This window comes from Fukomys damarensis, unplaced genomic scaffold (assembly GCF_012274545.1).
Source record: "Fukomys damarensis isolate Sample0158 unplaced genomic scaffold, DMR_v1.0_HiC HiC_scaffold_12, whole genome shotgun sequence".
Classification (NCBI taxonomy): Eukaryota; Metazoa; Chordata; class Mammalia; order Rodentia; family Bathyergidae; genus Fukomys; species Fukomys damarensis.
The window spans coordinates 9,417,979-9,434,567 of NW_022900924.1; the positions used below are offsets into that span (position 1 = coordinate 9,417,979).

General features: G+C 42.6%; 1 protein-coding gene across 5 annotated transcripts in view; it reads left to right on the forward strand.

Moving 5' to 3' along the window:
- Sppl3 (signal peptide peptidase like 3) overlaps positions 1–15,431 on the forward strand; it is a 126,963-nt gene extending 111,532 nt beyond the window's left edge. For all 5 annotated transcript variants that reach the window (XM_010604039.3, XM_010604040.3, XM_010604042.3 and 2 more), the window contains exons 4-11: positions 4,707–4,826; positions 5,578–5,656; positions 6,628–6,740; positions 10,284–10,390; positions 10,860–11,023; positions 11,702–11,901; positions 12,907–13,016; positions 14,180–15,431. In XM_010604039.3, the coding sequence (XP_010602341.1) occupies positions 4,707–4,826; positions 5,578–5,656; positions 6,628–6,740; positions 10,284–10,390; positions 10,860–11,023; positions 11,702–11,901; positions 12,907–13,016; positions 14,180–14,251 (965 nt within the window). In that variant the 3' untranslated portion in view covers positions 14,252–15,431. The remainder of the gene's footprint in view (positions 1–4,706; positions 4,827–5,577; positions 5,657–6,627; positions 6,741–10,283; positions 10,391–10,859; positions 11,024–11,701; positions 11,902–12,906; positions 13,017–14,179) is intronic.
- Positions 15,432–16,589: the final 1,158 nt, after the last annotated feature.

A 16,589-nucleotide genomic window follows, 5' to 3' on the forward strand; every position in this document is an offset into this window, starting at 1 on the left:
AAAAAAAAAAAATTTTAAAAAAAAAAAAAAAAAAACTCAAGCGTAAGGAAAAATGTAGTGCAAGCCACCATCATTGGTTGAGTGTTACAGATGAAGGATATCTTATTGGTTACATGCTTTAGATATGTCAGATTAAAGCTCACACCTATAATCCCAGCACTCTGGGAGGTTGAGGCAGGAGGATCTCAAGTTCTAGCCCAGCCTAGGTAATTTAGCATGACCCTGTTTCAAAAAAAATTTTTTTTAAATTTTATTTATTTAATTTATTTATTTTTGGTACCTGGGATCAAACTGGGAACCTTGCACTTGTGAGGCAGGCAGCAGAACCACTGAGCTAAATCCCTGGCCTCCTGTCTCAAAAAAAAATGTTTATAATTTACGCATGCACACGGGACGGGGGGCCCTAGGGCTACAGCTCAGTGCAAAGGCCCTGGGTTCAATCTCCAGTACTGCCAGAAAGAAAGAAATTGTTCTTGATTATAAAAGAAGTTTAAAGAAGTATTAAGCACGATGGCAGTATTAGATGGGCCATATGACTCAAAAAATTAAAACTTCTAAAAGGGCAATTATCACTTTGTAATTGAATATTCTCACTGCAGGGTTGATTCCCTAGAGTATGTGACCAAAGACTGAGAAATTACTACTTCAGATTATAGTAATACTCTACCTGTGTGGGCAACACAAAGCCAGATGGAAGTCAGGGGACCGTAGTATATGTGGGACGATAGAACAGGCCTACCCAGGAAAAGCAGGAAAATGAAAATTTAAATTACAATAAAATAGCACCAGAACAGCTAGAATTAAAAATATCTGAGGATGTAAAACAAGAAAGAATCCTCCTTAGGCTTCTGGAGAGAGTATCAATTTGCAGAATCATATTGGAAAACATTTCAACATTATGTATTAATGGTGAAGATAAATACACCCTTGGACCCAGTAAAGTCGCTCCTGGTTATATACCAACAAATACAGGCACATATGCACCCAAAGTCACATAAAAGAGTACTCCAAGCAACATAATTTGCAGTAGCCACAAATTTGGGATCAATTGAAACGTCTGTCATAGAATGGATAAGTTTTAATATATTCATACAATGAAATCAAGTTCACATAACAGCATAGATGATTCTCTTTTTGTTTGTTTTTTTGTTTTTTGAGAAAGGGTCTTGCTTTATAGTTCAGGCTGGCCTTGAACTCTATGCGTCCCAGGCTAGCTTCAAACTCATGGTGATCCTCCTGCCTCTCTGCTCCTGAATGCTAGGATTACAGGCGTGTGCCACCACACCTGGCTAAGTCTCATAAATAATGTTGAGAAAAAAGCCAGACACACAAAAAGCACTAAATGATTCAGTGTCTATAACTTTCAAAAACCAGACAAAACAAACAAGGTTACTTAAGGGTGCCCATTTAGGTGGAATACATAAAGTAAGAAGAGAGTGTCATAAAGGCTGGTATAGTAGCTGCCTTTGGAGGAAAAGGAGCGGCGACAGGAACTGTTCCTGGTGTGGTCTGTGATGTCTCACAATAAAAACCATTTGAAAGAACATTTCAGGGATAAGGAGCTTTCTCTCTTCCTCTCTTATTCCCTCATTTTGTAACTCCTGTATCCGCCCCAGAGGTCTGTATATAGATAATTACCCCTTGAGCAACAGTCCTTCATTTAATTACCATTGAGTTAGGAAGAAGAAAAAAGCCACCTGTACCCCATTATTTGACCTCTTGAAGTCTTTTACTTCATATGTAATTTATTTGAACTATAAAGATTGATGGAAATGTATGATTGGAATTCTCTTCATGAATCTTACCATGTAGACTGTAAACTCCAGATCTGGAAATGATTTTTTAATCTTTCCTATTGCTTTTACAGTAAGTGTTTGGTAGATATTTTTTCAGAAAATCCAAAATCAGCCAGTGGTAGTGGTACATACCTGTAATCCCAGTACTCCAGGAAGCCAAGACAGAAGGATCACAAGTTTGAGCCCAGGCTGGGTGAGTTTAAAGACACTGTCTCAAAAACGACTTAAGGAAGAGGCAGGGGATGTAGCTCAGTGTGAAGACCCTGGATTCGATCTCCAGTAACTAGGCAAGGGGAAAATGCAGTTGTAAGTCTTCTGAATTATGGATACACTGTTTAGCTTTGTTTTAATTTGTTTTGAAAGTCACTGGATTTGAATAAAATTTGTAATTTGCTCCTTCCCGTCAGATCATTATCTCCAGTCCTTTAGAAAGTGCCATACTGAAGTCATCTGTGCTGTGTATGGTAGCAACTAAAAGAGCTTTACTTGCCCTGTGATACCACCTCCTGCTTTAAAACTGTATGATCAGAATAGAAATTCTGTGCATACTGTTACTCTAGAATTCATGTTCACTTTTATGTTTTAATTAGTCTAAACTAAAATTTAGATTGATTACCAACACATCTTATACTCGTTATTATAGTCTTGTGTTCTACCAGCCATTTAACTTTTCTGCTCTTTCTGAATAGAATTTATCTGTAGAGTATATAAGATCCTTTATTGTACAGAAGAACTTTTTTTTTTTTTTTTTTTTTTTTTTTTTTTTTTAAAACTCGGGACCTTGCACTTATGAAGCAGGTGGCAGCACCACTGAGCTAAATCCCCAGCCTGAAGAACGTATGTTTTAAGATTAGTGAATATTTTTAGAAGACTTCTTTCTTATTCTATAACAGATAATCACTTATTTGAGAAACCAAGGTTTCTGGTCATGAACGGCATCTTAAACCTATAGTTCCCTCTAGTTTTTTGTTTGTTTGTTTTTTAACTACCATAGAGACTGTAAATCCAGAAACTATGTAGGAGATATAAAGAGATTTCGTAGCACTTTCTCATGTAGATGGACCACACACACAGTCCATGGGCCAAGTTGAATGGGTTTGACTGCAACTCAGGACAGGTAATTTCTTGGATCATTTCTATTTGTCAAGACACCTAAATCATTTTTACTAAACTGAATTGCCCCATTCTTAAGTGAATTATTTGACTTAGTCACCTAACCACTAAGAAATAATCTTGTTACAGATAAATACGTAATATTTTATTCCATGAAAACACCTAAAACTCTTTGGTCCCTTTGAAGTTCTTTTCTTTCTTTCTCTTTTGTTTTTTTTTTTGGGGGGGGGTACTGGGGATTGAACTCAGGACCTTGAGCTTTTGCAAGGCAGGCACGGGCACCACTGAACCAAATCCCCTGCCCTCATGTACTTTTTTTTTTTTTATTCTTTTCTTTTTATTGAGTTTATTGGCACAATCTAGGTATACAATACAGTTACATTCATCATTGGAATTCTGTACCTTTACATAATAGGTCTTGTTCTCATTTTTTCCCCTTGTCCCTGCCCTCCCTTCACCCCCTCCTTCCCTCCCCATTTACAAACACTTTATTTCCATTTTTTCAGTTTCTCATATTTTTTTCCTCTCCCTTATTACCTTTCCCCCACCCTTCCCACTTTCCCTACACCTTTAGCCCTTTACTTCCTATTTCACATTATTAATTATCTCATTAGGATCCTGTGTACTATTATAGTTTTTCACACCAAAGAAACTATTTGGTATTTCAGTTAAAGAAATCTCTGTATGAACATTAAAAATAGGGAATCCTAAAATAAAACTACAAAGGAAAGTAAAAGAGAAAAGGCAATGATGTAACATTAAAAATAATCCTTAATTCTGGAGATGAAAATGGTCCCTTAACATATTAAATTGCTTCTTGCTCTTATAGTCTTATCTTACTCTTTTTTTCATTATTTAGAGAATAGTTTATTAGCTTCTGTAATCAAACCCACGTAAATATGACCTTATATATTTAGTATGATGTGTTACCCCTGTCCTCATGTACTTTTCTTTATGACATCTTAGCAGAGTTAATGTGGAAGTGGTAGAATATAAGACAAAATAGGTAATTTTCTCTTTTCATTCACTAGTTACCAGATTTTTGCTGTGTTTTCCTTTTCTGTTAGTGGTTCTCACCACTGGAAACAATTTTCTGGGAAGTGTAGTCCCCGCTGATTTTAGTTTAAGTGATCTGAGGTTGGACCTGGGCACTTTTTGTTGTTGCTGTTGTTGTTTGATTTTTTGAGACAGGGTTTCACTATGTAGTTGAGACTGACCTGGAACTATGTAGCACAGGCTGGTCTCAAACTCACAGCGATCCTCCTGCCTCAGCCTTCTGAGTGCTGGGATTACAGGAATGCGCCACCACGCCCGGCTTATTTTTATTTATTGACTTTTTTGTTTAAATTTTTGAGACAGGGTCTTGATACACAGTTTAGGCTGGCCTTGAACTCAGTATGTAGCCCAGGCCGGCCTTGAACTCAGGAGTGATCTTTCTGCCTCAGCCTTACCTGGGGGCTGGGATTATAGGAGTGTGCTACCACACTCAACTAGACACTTGTTTCTTTTTAGGATTTTTTGGGAGGGGGTTGTATCCTGTCATCCTGATGGTCAGCATCAGAGGTAGTAGTCTGATATGATAAATATTTCTTGGGCATTTCACTTTAGTGAAAGCACCAAGGAGAGAAAGGAGCTCATAATCTCATTGGGAAAGGATCACAGGGCATTGGATAATCTATACATTACATAGCAGTCCCAAGAAGTACTTGCATTTTAATGAGCAAGTGTATATAAAGTGCCTGGGCGCAGTGCCTGTATGTAGTAAGTGGTTAATATGTCCCATTTTCTGTTTTTCAGGTATCCAAACAATTGACTCCACCCAGGCTCTGTTCCTCCCAATTGGAGCATCTGTCTCGCTTCTAGTAATGTTCTTCTTCTTTGACTCAGTTCAAGTAGTTTTTACAATATGTACAGCAGGTAATGAGTTTCTCTGTGTATTCTTAGTGTATTAAAGGAAAAAAACAAAATTTTTAATCATTGTTCAAAATTTAGGATTTACATAGCATACCGTGCAAGTTTTTCTTCCCAAATCTGGCTTTTTCTCTCCTACCCCAAACCTCCTTGAACATGTATCAACTATTCAGACTTATCAACACAGTCTGAAAGCAAAGCCAAGGATTTGAAGACTCATGAGCCTTTTGGCACCAAAGCAGTGGTCTTTTAGCTGTCGCTCTTTTTCTAGTACAGTACCGCAAGATCTGTAGCCTGTGCCAGTGTTTCTGCAGATAGAAACATTGATAGCTTAATCAAGGGGGTTCTATTGTCCGCACTCTTGTCTATTTTCAAGCCAGGCAATGATGTAAAAAACAGTAACAAAATACTGTTTTACTTACTAGGACCCTCTATTTATCTTTTCTTGTTGCATTAGTAGAGAATGAAAAAATTTACCCACACTACCCCTACTTCAAAAGGGTACCTGTGTATATTTTTGAAAGAGGTATCTGTGTAATTATGACAAAAGTCTTTAAATTGTTTCCACTCATCAAAAAAAGTATTCCAGGGCCAGGGAGTTAGCTCAGTGGTGCCACCACCTGCCTTGCAAGTGCAGGGTCCTGAGTTCAATCCCTGGTACCAAAAAAAAAAGTATTTCAGAAAGTGATTAAAATGCCTTTTTTTCTTATAACTGGTGGAAAATTGAGAAGTTTAACCATACATTTTCTTTCTCTAGTTCTTGCAACGATAGCTTTTGCTTTTCTTCTTCTCCCGATGTGCCAGTATTTAACAAGACCCTGTTCACCTCAGAACAAGTAAGGACTTGGGACTTTCTTTGTTCTGACTTATACACTTAATGTTTTTCTCTCGTGCTTGGTAGCATTATTAGGAGTCTAAGTGTCTGTTGTTACTGGTACAAATGCCAAGAGATTGGGAAGTAAGATATTTGATCCTTTAAAACTAAGATATAGTACTTCCTCTTGCACCTTTTCACAGCAGGGGAAATACAAATCTTATGAAGAGTCATTGTGGGGCCGGGGATTTAGTTCACCTGCTTCACAAGTGCAGGGTCCCGAGTTCGATCCCCGATACCAAAAATAAAAGTCATTTTAATGTGCTTCCTGTTTATTGAAAAACAAACAGTTTTCTTTTGAAGCATTGCTTTTATTCCTTTACTAATGATTTCATGGAATATGAGAATAGTGATTGAATTCAAACATTTTTGTACCTTTCTTTGGTGACCTAGCTATAGGAGGCCCTTTGGTTTAATGCCAGTGATCATACTTTAACTCCTAAAGTGGTTGCTCCTTGGGAATAAAGTGCTGTGCTAATGGGGATGCTGTGTGTACTTGGAAACCAGTCAGTACAGGCAGCTGATTGTCCCAGGAATTAGTGATAGCTGAATAGATTGATCCCATCACAAATATTTTTATCTTTGCTAAGTGAATTGAATTACTGCTTTTCTTCATTTTGTTTTCCTCTTAGGATTAGAATTTTCCCCATAGTTAGCTTTTCCAGAGATTGATTTTGTCACTTTAAACTTTTAAATACCCATTTTGATAATTTGGCCTAAAAAGTATATTATGAAACAGGAGCAGAAGTTTAATTTTTCTTGAGTTTTCTGTAGCATGCTCCAAAGAGGCTTGGGTCTTCTAGATTTGTAGGTATCTTGGTGTTGCCTGGTGTTCTAATCCAGCCATCGTGAATTCTGACCATAAAGAACCAAAAGAGAGCTTGGTCACTGAATGCAGTGTGCCCATCAGTCCCATAAATACTGTGTTTCCAGGATTTCCTTTGGTTGCTGTGGACGCTTCACCGCTGCTGAGTTACTGTCGTTCTCTCTGTCTGTCATGCTCGTCCTCATCTGGGTTCTCACCGGCCATTGGCTCCTCATGGATGGTGAGTGATGTATCACAGATTGTAATTTTTATTTAATATAATTTTTTTTCTTTTTATTGAGTTTATTGGCACAATCTAGGTATACAATACAGTCACATTCATCATTGGGATTCTGTACCTTTACATAATAGGTCTTGATTCTCATTTTTTCCCCTTGTCCCTGCCCTCCCTTCACCCCCTCCTCCCCTCCCCATTTACAAACACTTTATTTCCATTTTTTCAGTTTCTCATATTTTTTTCCTCTCCCTTATTACCTTTCCCCCACCCTTCCCACTTTCCCTACACCTTTAGCCCTTTACTTCCTACTTCACATTATTAATTATATCATTAGGATCCTGTGTACTATTATTATTATAGTTTTTCACACCAAAGAAACTATTCGGTATTTCAGTTAAAGAAATCTCTGTATGAACATTAAAAATAGGGAATCCTAAAATAAAACTAAAAAGGAAAGTAAAAGAGAAAAGACAATGATGTAACATTAAAAATAATCCTTAATTCTGGAGATGAAAATGGTTAATATAATTTTACAAATGACTTCGTGTATTCACAAAGTTGTACAACAGTCTGAGTTGTACAACAATCTCGGTGTGATCACTGTAATCAACTGTAGATCATTTCCCTTCCACCTGCCTGGGACCTAGGCAGCCACTAGTCTGCTTTTAGTCTTGTTGAATTTCTTGATTCTGAACATTACTATGGTTCTATGTCTGACTGCTTTCACTTTACAAAACATTTTGAAGGCTCAGTCCACATTGTACCCTCTATCCGGTGGTTCATACTGTCATAACCTTTTAATGGCTGAATACTATCCCATTACCAGTTTTATTTATTCCTTCAACAGTTGCTTGCTTGTTTGTTGAGACAGGGTCTCGCTGTGTGGTTCAGGCTGCCCGAGAGTCCATAGCCTGCCAAGCTACTACACTCACCCCTTTTGTCACCTGTGTTGGCAGGTTACCAGTCTGTTAAAACCTGCATCTGATATTTGGCTTCTGTGTTTCTTGCTTTTCTTAAAATAGCTTGGAATTTGAAGTCAATAGAACATAATTTTCCTTTTTTCAGTAAATATTTTATTGAACGTCAAGTGCTGGGAAGCCACAGAAAGAATAAAACATGAGTTCTAAATGGAGCGTGAAGGCGCATGCCTGTAATCCCAGCTATTTGGGAGGCTGAGGCCAAAGGATTCCAAGTTTGAGACAAGCCTGGGCAGTTCAGCAAGACCTTGTCTCACAATGAAAAGAGCTAGGGATGTAATTTAGCGCTCCTTGCGTTCAAACAAGCAACAAACAGTACTAACCCCCCCAAAGAGAGGAAGAGAGCCGAGGGCAGAAAGAAGCTCTTCACCCACCAGGCCTTGGCCTAGGTTCCAGGGACACGGGTGTATTGTGCCCTCAGGGTACTTCCACTGGAGTGGAGGAGATAGAGTCAAGGGGGGAAAGTGCTATCTTATTATATTTTAGGTGTTGAGAAGTGTAAAGAAAAAAGGCCAATACCATAGAAAGGAAGTGCAGTTTACTGCTGTTTGCAAACGCTTCACTTCGCGTATGGAGCCTTTGGCAAAATTTTGCTTCCATTCACAGACTCCACATCAAGTGACAGACACAGCCACGGCCATCTTTCCCACACAAACACAAATGCAGCCATGTTCAAAATTGTAAGACACATTGAGTTTCTAAACCAAGGTGCCTCTGTGTAACTTGCAGTAAAGTCCATTTGGCACCAAGACGTTCACCCTTGGGCAAAGACCTAAGAAAGAAAAGGAGTGAACCAGGTGGATTTTGTGCCAAGTTTGTTCCAGGCAGAGGGCACAGCAAGTCAAAAGCACCGAAACAGGGACATGCCAGGCAGGTTGGAGGAAGCACAGGGAGGCCAGTGGGACTTGCCCAGGGGAAGTAGCAGGCGAGAGTGTGAAAGGTAACTAGCAGTGGGACCGTGCCAGTCGTGTGAAGACTGGCTGTCTTGTGTGTAAAATGGGACATTGTTTAAAGGTTTTAAGCAGACCAATACAACCTGACTTTGAATTTAAGAAGACCAAATTAAGGTCTAGGGCCAAGTCCAGCATCTGGGAATTGAGTTGAAAGCAGAGGTTCATCCCTCTGTTTATCCCTGAGAGGATCCTTGGCAGCCCCAAGGAGCAATGTCCATGAAGTGACTGGCAGAAATGAAGTCTGTAGAACAGGTGTGAGAAAGAGCAGCTGGAAGTGATGTAGTCTTCAGGTGATAGCGTCTGCAGGAAGATAATACATCCTGTAGGACAGATGGCGCCTGTCTCAAGCCATTGAAAAGGACTGCCCTAGATTCAGAAAGATTAAAACATACATAGTTCCTGGATTGGTTACTATTGGCTTAGACAAACCCTATGTAAACATTCCAGGAGCTTTTAGAGGAATTTGATTAAATGAGATGAAAATTCACTAAAATGGAAACTAGAGATTGACTTCAGAAAAGCAGCTTGTTTGAGCTCATACTTAGAGTACGTAGGGCCATTGTCATGACACTCCACAGCATGTTATAATACAGCAGGAAGGTCTCTCTGGGTGCTAGCACCGTGCTCTTAGGCTTCCCAGTTTCCACAGTGAGAAATAATTACTTTCATTATAAAAATAAATGTGTACACTGTGTGAGGAAGGCGTCGTGGACCCCTCTTGACCTCAGCCCAGCTTGGGGTCCCTGGATTGGTCCTCAATGCGGCACAGTGAACTGGCTGGCAACTGTGCATTTCGGTCTCCAGAGCTGGGCTGGACCCCATCCCACCCGTGTTTGTCTTAATAAATCACCGGAGGGAGGGAAAAAAAAGAAAAAAAATGTAGCTGGGCATGGTGACACACACCTTTAATCCAGCTCTCTGGAGGCTGAGTCAGGAGAATCCCAAGTTGAGCCCAGCCTGGGCAAACTAAAAAATTTTGGAGGATGTTTAACAGTGGTTTTAACTGTATTTTCTAGTTTTCTATAATGTAGTTACTGCTTTTGTGATAATAAGAACTTAAAGAAATTGGGAAGAAAAGAATTGGAGGTAGCTTATGTCTTCAACTTTTTAATAGACCTGTCCTATAAAAGGACCAGAGAAATGAGAGGTAACTAGAGAGGGGATTTTTAGAACAAGCGTTGAGTTATGTGTGTGTCTTAAGGTAGACGTGCTACATATTTGTGAGTCGAAAGGAAAAGCTCCGTAGAAAAGGGAGTGAACTGATGAAGCCGTGTCACTGAGTGAAGGAGGGGATGCGTTCATCTAGGGTGAGAGCTGACTTTAAACCAAGGTTGATGCCTCCACAGTAGGGGAGCATAGAGCACGGGCTCAGACAAGCCTGGCCTAGGACAGCGTAAGCTGGGTCTCTGGCAGCTCAGCCCTCTGATCCTAGCAGATCCAGCTGGCCTCAGGGAGCCCTCCGCACAGTAGGCACAGGTGCCTGAACCTGGAGCTTGCTACTCATGCTTTCTCAGAGAATTGTGCATTCTGTTGGGTTGACGAACTGAAGATCTTGTAGAAAGGGGATGAGTCTGTCATGCAGGCACTGACTGCTGTCTGTGCTGTCTCCTCCCTAGCCCTGGCCATGGGTCTCTGTGTCGCCATGATCGCCTTTGTCCGCCTGCCGAGCCTCAAGGTCTCCTGCCTGCTTCTCTCAGGGCTGCTAATCTATGATGTCTTTTGGGTAAGTGTCTCCCTGGGAGACCCTGCTCCCCTGTGTGTCCTCTCCAGGCACTGACTGCCAATACCTGCCCACTCTTGAGTATCCAGAACCTCTTGCCTGACCACTGCCTTTGGTCCCTCTCTCTGGTCTTGAACTGTGTTCAATGTGCAGCACAGTCTGCACCTTCTATTGCTGGAACTGTGATAACTGGTGGCCTGTGTGTGACTCCCAAGACTGGAAGAGACAGCAGGCAGATGATAGGCCCTGCACCGAGCTTCTGGCCCGACTGTAAGGGAGTTTCTGGGGCTGGCTCTGAGACATTCAGAAATCCGCAGGCACACACAAACCACAGAGCTGTTTCTTCCTTCTCAGAAGCAAGCAGGAATACTGCAATACTCTTAAGTTCTGCTCTTCATAACAAAGAGAGCTGATGACTGGACATGAGTGGCTTGCAACTCCCTCTGTTAAAATTATCTCTCTACCTCGGCAGGTATTTTTTTCAGCCTACATCTTCAACAGCAATGTCATGGTGAAGGTGGCTACACAGCCAGCTGACAATCCCCTTGATGTTCTATCCCGGAAGCTCCACCTGGGGCCCAATGTTGGACGTGATGTTCCTCGCCTGTCTCTACCTGGAAAATTGGTCTTCCCAAGGTAGGACAGACCTATTGGGCCTCATCCCATGGTGCTGAACACTCCACCTTCCTGTGCCCATCTGTTGCCTGTCTTGGTTGACGTTTACTACCAGCATTCTGAACCTTAACGGGAAAAGGACCATGAGCCATTGTACAAATGCATTGTCTTAATACAAATGAGAATAGTGATATGGATGCTGTTCTTCATTAACGGCCATACTTTACAACTGTTCCTACTTTTTAAAGTTGGTGGGCATCAAGAGTTTGGATCCCTTTCACTTCTCCAGCAGCTGTGAAAATGTGTCCTAAGGGTAAAATGACCTACTTCCTAGCAATGCAGTGTCGGCATAATTAATATGCTTTAGTCTGTGTGTGGTGGTAGTCTAGTCCTGGTTTGCGGTCTCAAGAGTGAATGTGTCACAAACAGATTTGCCTGAGATTTCATGAAGAGGCAGTACTCACGCACATTGCCTGAGCTGTCACCTGCATGGTGCTCCCCCGGGACACAGCATCCAGGCTAGAGGCCCCTTCCAGGACATTTAATCTCTGCTCTCAAAAACTAGTGTCCAGCCAGTAGAGATTTCGTCTACCATTCACATAAGTTGTTGGACTTCTTAAGAAGCTGACAGACTGCACCAAAGAAATAGAAATTGGCTCACAGCTTGTGGCATCCCTAACCTAGTACTCTGCATTTCAGCTCCACCGGCAGCCACTTCTCTATGTTGGGTATTGGAGACATCGTGATGCCCGGTCTTCTGTTGTGCTTTGTCCTTCGCTATGACAACTACAAAAAACAAGCCAGTGGTGATTCCTGCGGGGCTTCTGGACCCGCCAACATCTCTGGACGCATGCAAAAGGTCTCCTACTTTCACTGCACCCTCATTGGATACTTTGTAGGTAAGAGAGGACTGAGTGTACATCCAGTCCCTTCTGGGTCTTCTCCAATCTGTGGAATTAAATGAGATTTTCTAGCTACAGATGCTACCAAAAAGCCAGTAACTCCGGTTACTGTTAAAACAACCAAAAAGGGCCCCTCCAGGCCCTGAGATGTTTCATGCTCTCTGCTGGGTGCCCCTTCCCTGTGCAGCAGTACTGCTGAGGAACATGTAGGAAGAATGTGGCCAGCCCTCAGCCACAGACACATAACCACACATGCTTGTGGATTAGACTGTACATAACCCTTAAAGTTTAATGGCTGTCTTATTTATTTCGTACTTTAATAAAAAGACATTGGCCTTCATTAGTTCTCACATTTCTGTCACCTCTGACCTTGACTCTCCCAGGCTAGTTTTTCCTCAGCCAGCTCAACTATAGGCAAACAGAGAAAGTCGCAGTTACACTAAGAATAGCAATAACCTGCCCATGTACCATATTCCGCTCCCACAGAGTGAATAGAAGAGATCACCTCTCACCTCTGTACCTCCTGCCCAACATTAGCTCTGTCACCCATGGCATTACATACACATGGGTTCGTTTCCGTTAAGAAACCCTGAGAGGAGGTGCCCAGTGGTACTGGCCCCATGAGCAGATGAGGGAGTTCAGTCAAGGTTACGTGGCTATGGTCAGAAGCAGAGCTCGAACCTGAACCTGGTCGTTTGCTTCCAGATCCACATCACACACCACAGGAGTCAGACCGGGCATATTCAGGGCAGAAAGAAGAGTTTAGACCCAGGAACCTGAGTAGGAAGTGGGACTTGGCCAATCACGGGGCCTTGGAGTTGCTGTGCCTGTTGCACATTTCATTAACTGCTTGAGCTGCGTATCGCACACCCTAACCATGGGCTGTGTCACCACCAGTCTGTACAATCTCAGGATTTTACCAGAGGGCAGTCAGGTGAAAGTGAGTCTCTTCCTTCCTTTGTTGGGCTGTCCCCTGAGAGTCACCAATGTCTCTCCTCGTAGGTCTGCTCACCGCTACTGTGGCATCTCGCATCCACCGAGCCGCACAGCCTGCCCTACTCTATTTGGTGCCATTTACCTTACTGCCACTCCTTACCATGGCCTATTTAAAGGTGAGAGAAACAGTTACAAGTCTGCAAAACAGTAACTTCTCATTGACCTTGGTTTTGGGTGTGTACTTTTCTTGCTGGAGGTGGTTCTACTTAAGCCCCTGATCAAGACTGAGCTCTGGGCCAGGGATTTAGCTCACTGGTGCCAAGCCCACCTCACAAGCACAAGGTCCTAAGTTCAATTCCTGGTACTGCAAAAAAAAAAAAGACTGAGCTCTTGATCTTGACTGTTTTCTATGCTGGTCTGGCATTAAGAAAGTGTCTTCATATTCTTAAAGCCACTGACAGAAAATACTTATGATTTTCTATACCACTTGATCATAAGTATCTAACTGAAACCCCAAGAGCCTGGCTATGGGAACTTCCTGCTTCTTTTAAAACAGTGCCCTAGGGCTGAGGGTATAGCTCAGCAAAGTGCTGGGCTCAATTTTCAGCACCCAAAAAAAAACAACCCTTTTGGTTTAGAAAGAAGAAATAATATCATCAAAGCAATGTGTAATAAAATCCAGTTGCAGGGCCGGGGATTTAGCTCAGTGGCACCAAGGCTACCTCGCAAGCACAAGATCCCAAGTTCAATTCCCAGTACCAAAAAAAAAAACAGATGCAAAAGATAGGCATAGTAAGCAGAAGGATCATGAGTTCAGGGCTAGCCTAGGCTACATAGCAAGACCCTGTCTGAAGAAGAAACAAGAACAAAAACTAAATTGAGAGAGCAAATCTTGAGCCAGGTACAGTGTTACATGCCTGTAATCCCAACACTCGGGAGGCTGAGAGGCTGTGACAGGATGATTATGAATTCAAGGCCAACCTGGAATATGTAGTGGGACTGTTTCAAAAATTTTTAAATTTTTTTTAAAAAACTTTTATGTTGTTTACCATATTTGTGTTTTCTCATTTTACAGTTAGGAAAAAAAGACTTGAGTTTCATTAATTGCCCAGACTGTTAACTCACAAGTTAGAACTTCAGAGTAGAGTTTGAACACTTTCTAAAAGCACTTCCTTGCCTAAGGAGCTCAAGAGCTTCTCTTCTGAAATCATGAGTTTTCACTGAGCAAAACTGGAATGCTTTTTGATTCAGCACTCACTGAAATCCGGAATCATAAAGGCCTTGAGCCTGGGTGCCTCACGTTGAAATCGGTAACTCGGGAAATCCGCTTCTTTCTCAGGGTGACCTGCGGCGCATGTGGTCTGAACCATTCCACTCCAAGTCCAGCAGCTCTCGGTTCCTGGAAGTATGATGGCTCACAGGAGAAGTGACCAGAATGGCCATCGTTGTCTTTTCTCTCGCCATGTGGTTTTGTTTCCTCCTGGAGCTGGCCTGGTACTCAGAGGCGTACCTGTGTGAGGGACTGAGGTGTGACTGGAGTTTGCCTCTAACCGGAGCTTGTTGGCCGGAGAGGGTGCTGGCCCGGCTGGGTCCTTCTCTTCCTGCCCCTTCCAGAGTGAGAGGTCCCTGCCCAGCACTGCTTCCTCCTGTTTTTATGGATCTGCACCAGACTGTTACCTTGTGAGGAGTCGGAGACTTGACTATTTAAAAACTGCAAACGGCAAGGAGTCGTTTTAGAACTTTTGAACACTAAAAGGAAGAAGAAAAAAATCAGCAGACCGAAGTTTCTTCAGTGAACCCTCCAGAACTTTGGGACCAGTTTCCTTTGGGGGACTCAGTTTCAGAGAACTGAGACAGAAGTTCTTCTGTCGTTATATTCTTTCCCTTTTTTTGGATTTATTAAATATTTTCTGTGGTGTGAAGTGACTTATTAAATCCACAGACATTGAGTGACTTCTTACAACATACCCTTAAGAATTTGTTGTAACGAGTTCATGTCCACCCAGACGTCATGTTGGCAGTGAACAAGGGCACGGTTTTTATACATACGTGTACACACACACACACACTCGCGCGCATAGATATATATGAATAAACAAATTAAACCCTGCTGAGATCATGCTGTGTAGCCGTCAGGGCTTGCTGTATTTTGAGCATGTAGAGCAGTTCACTGTGGCTTCCTTGTACAAGCTGCCATCTCTTCCCTCACAGCGGACCCTGCCGTGACAAACCAGTGTAGCATTTGGACTGACAGCCTCGTGGGCTTTAGAGGAGGACTCTTACTTGGTTTGATCAGTGTAGTAAATTGGGGATTAAAAGTTCAAACTTTTTGGCCCTTTTCTTTTTACAGGCTTCTCCCTTGCCGAGTTTTAGTAGTTTCTTCTTGAACCAATGCATGTGTTATAGCAGCAGGTGTCTTTGTGCTTTCTGATCATAGTAATGTACTACCTGTAAATACATTTTTCTATTTTGTATTTTTTTTTTTTCGTTTTTTTTGTTTTTGTTTTTTTGGCATTTTGTTTCATTGGTGTGCTGTATTTTCCATGCCCTCACTCCTTTAAGAAAGAAAGAGAAAAAAAAAAAAAAAAAAAAGGAAAAACAACACAATCCTGTCCTTGGTGTTGTGATTAATAGTCTTGGTTTACCCATGGTGACGACTGGGTACGGGGACGATGGCCAGTGACGTGCCCCTCTTCGCTTGGCCGTAAGCGCCTACAGTGACTCCAGGAAGGACAGGCTGCTCTGTCCCCTGTAATCCATTGCTGTACTGTGGCCATTGCTACAGAGCCAGCCTTCTGGTAGGAGCTAGTGTAGAATCCGCCCCCAGCCGGAGGAGAATCCACCTGTATGGAGAGCGGGAAGCCTGGAAACCTGTGGCGGCCTGCTGTCTCCTGTAGGTCACTGCCTCTGTCCTGCCCTGCATCACCCGGGCGCTGCCGTCCTGTGGCTCAGTCCCAGTGGGCGGAGCTCCGGTGCACACACTCCTGTCACTGGTGGGACGTGTCGGGGTGTTGGGTCCCTCGTCTGCACGCCTTGCTGGAGGATTTGGGGTTGTAACGAATGACTCCTTTCTGGCCTTTGCCTTTCCGTTCACTGGTTGGTACCAAGCAGAGCTCCCAGTCCCTCCCTGGTGTTTGCTCGTTCTTGGAGACGGATGGGAAGACCTGCCTGTCTCCGGGCGCGGTTGCCTGTGGCTCTGGTTTAGTCACTACTTTGGAGATACAAAGTACTGAAGCTTCCATTGCCCACAGAACTCACACCGCCCTGGACCTGGTGGCGACCATGTGTGCTCCTGTGTCCTGCTCACCACCAGGGCTGTTTTCTCGGCCCTCGGGGTGCAAGTGGCAGATTGAACTGCACAGAGCTTGGGGGCCTTCAGATGGCTCAGATGAGGGCCAACTGCCTGTGATGGGTAGAAGTGTTACCCTGCCAGTTGGTCTTTTAACTTTTCAATGTTTAATTTTTTAAAGGAATGTTTTTTAGTTACTCTCACTTCTGCAGAGATTTTGGGAGGAAACATTCAGCCTCGTGAATGTGACTGGGATTCTACTTGCTAGTCTTCAAAGCCCTTAAAATGTTTTCTGTAGAACTTTAGCAGAACTGCAAATACTTGTTTTAGAATTAACCGTGATAGACACTAGAATCCCCTTCCAATGTAAAAGTCTTTGGGAGCGGATGTGGAGCTGTGGTTAATGCGTATGCTTTAGGCTTCTCCTACACCCCCTTTTACGCTCCTCCGCCTCCTGATA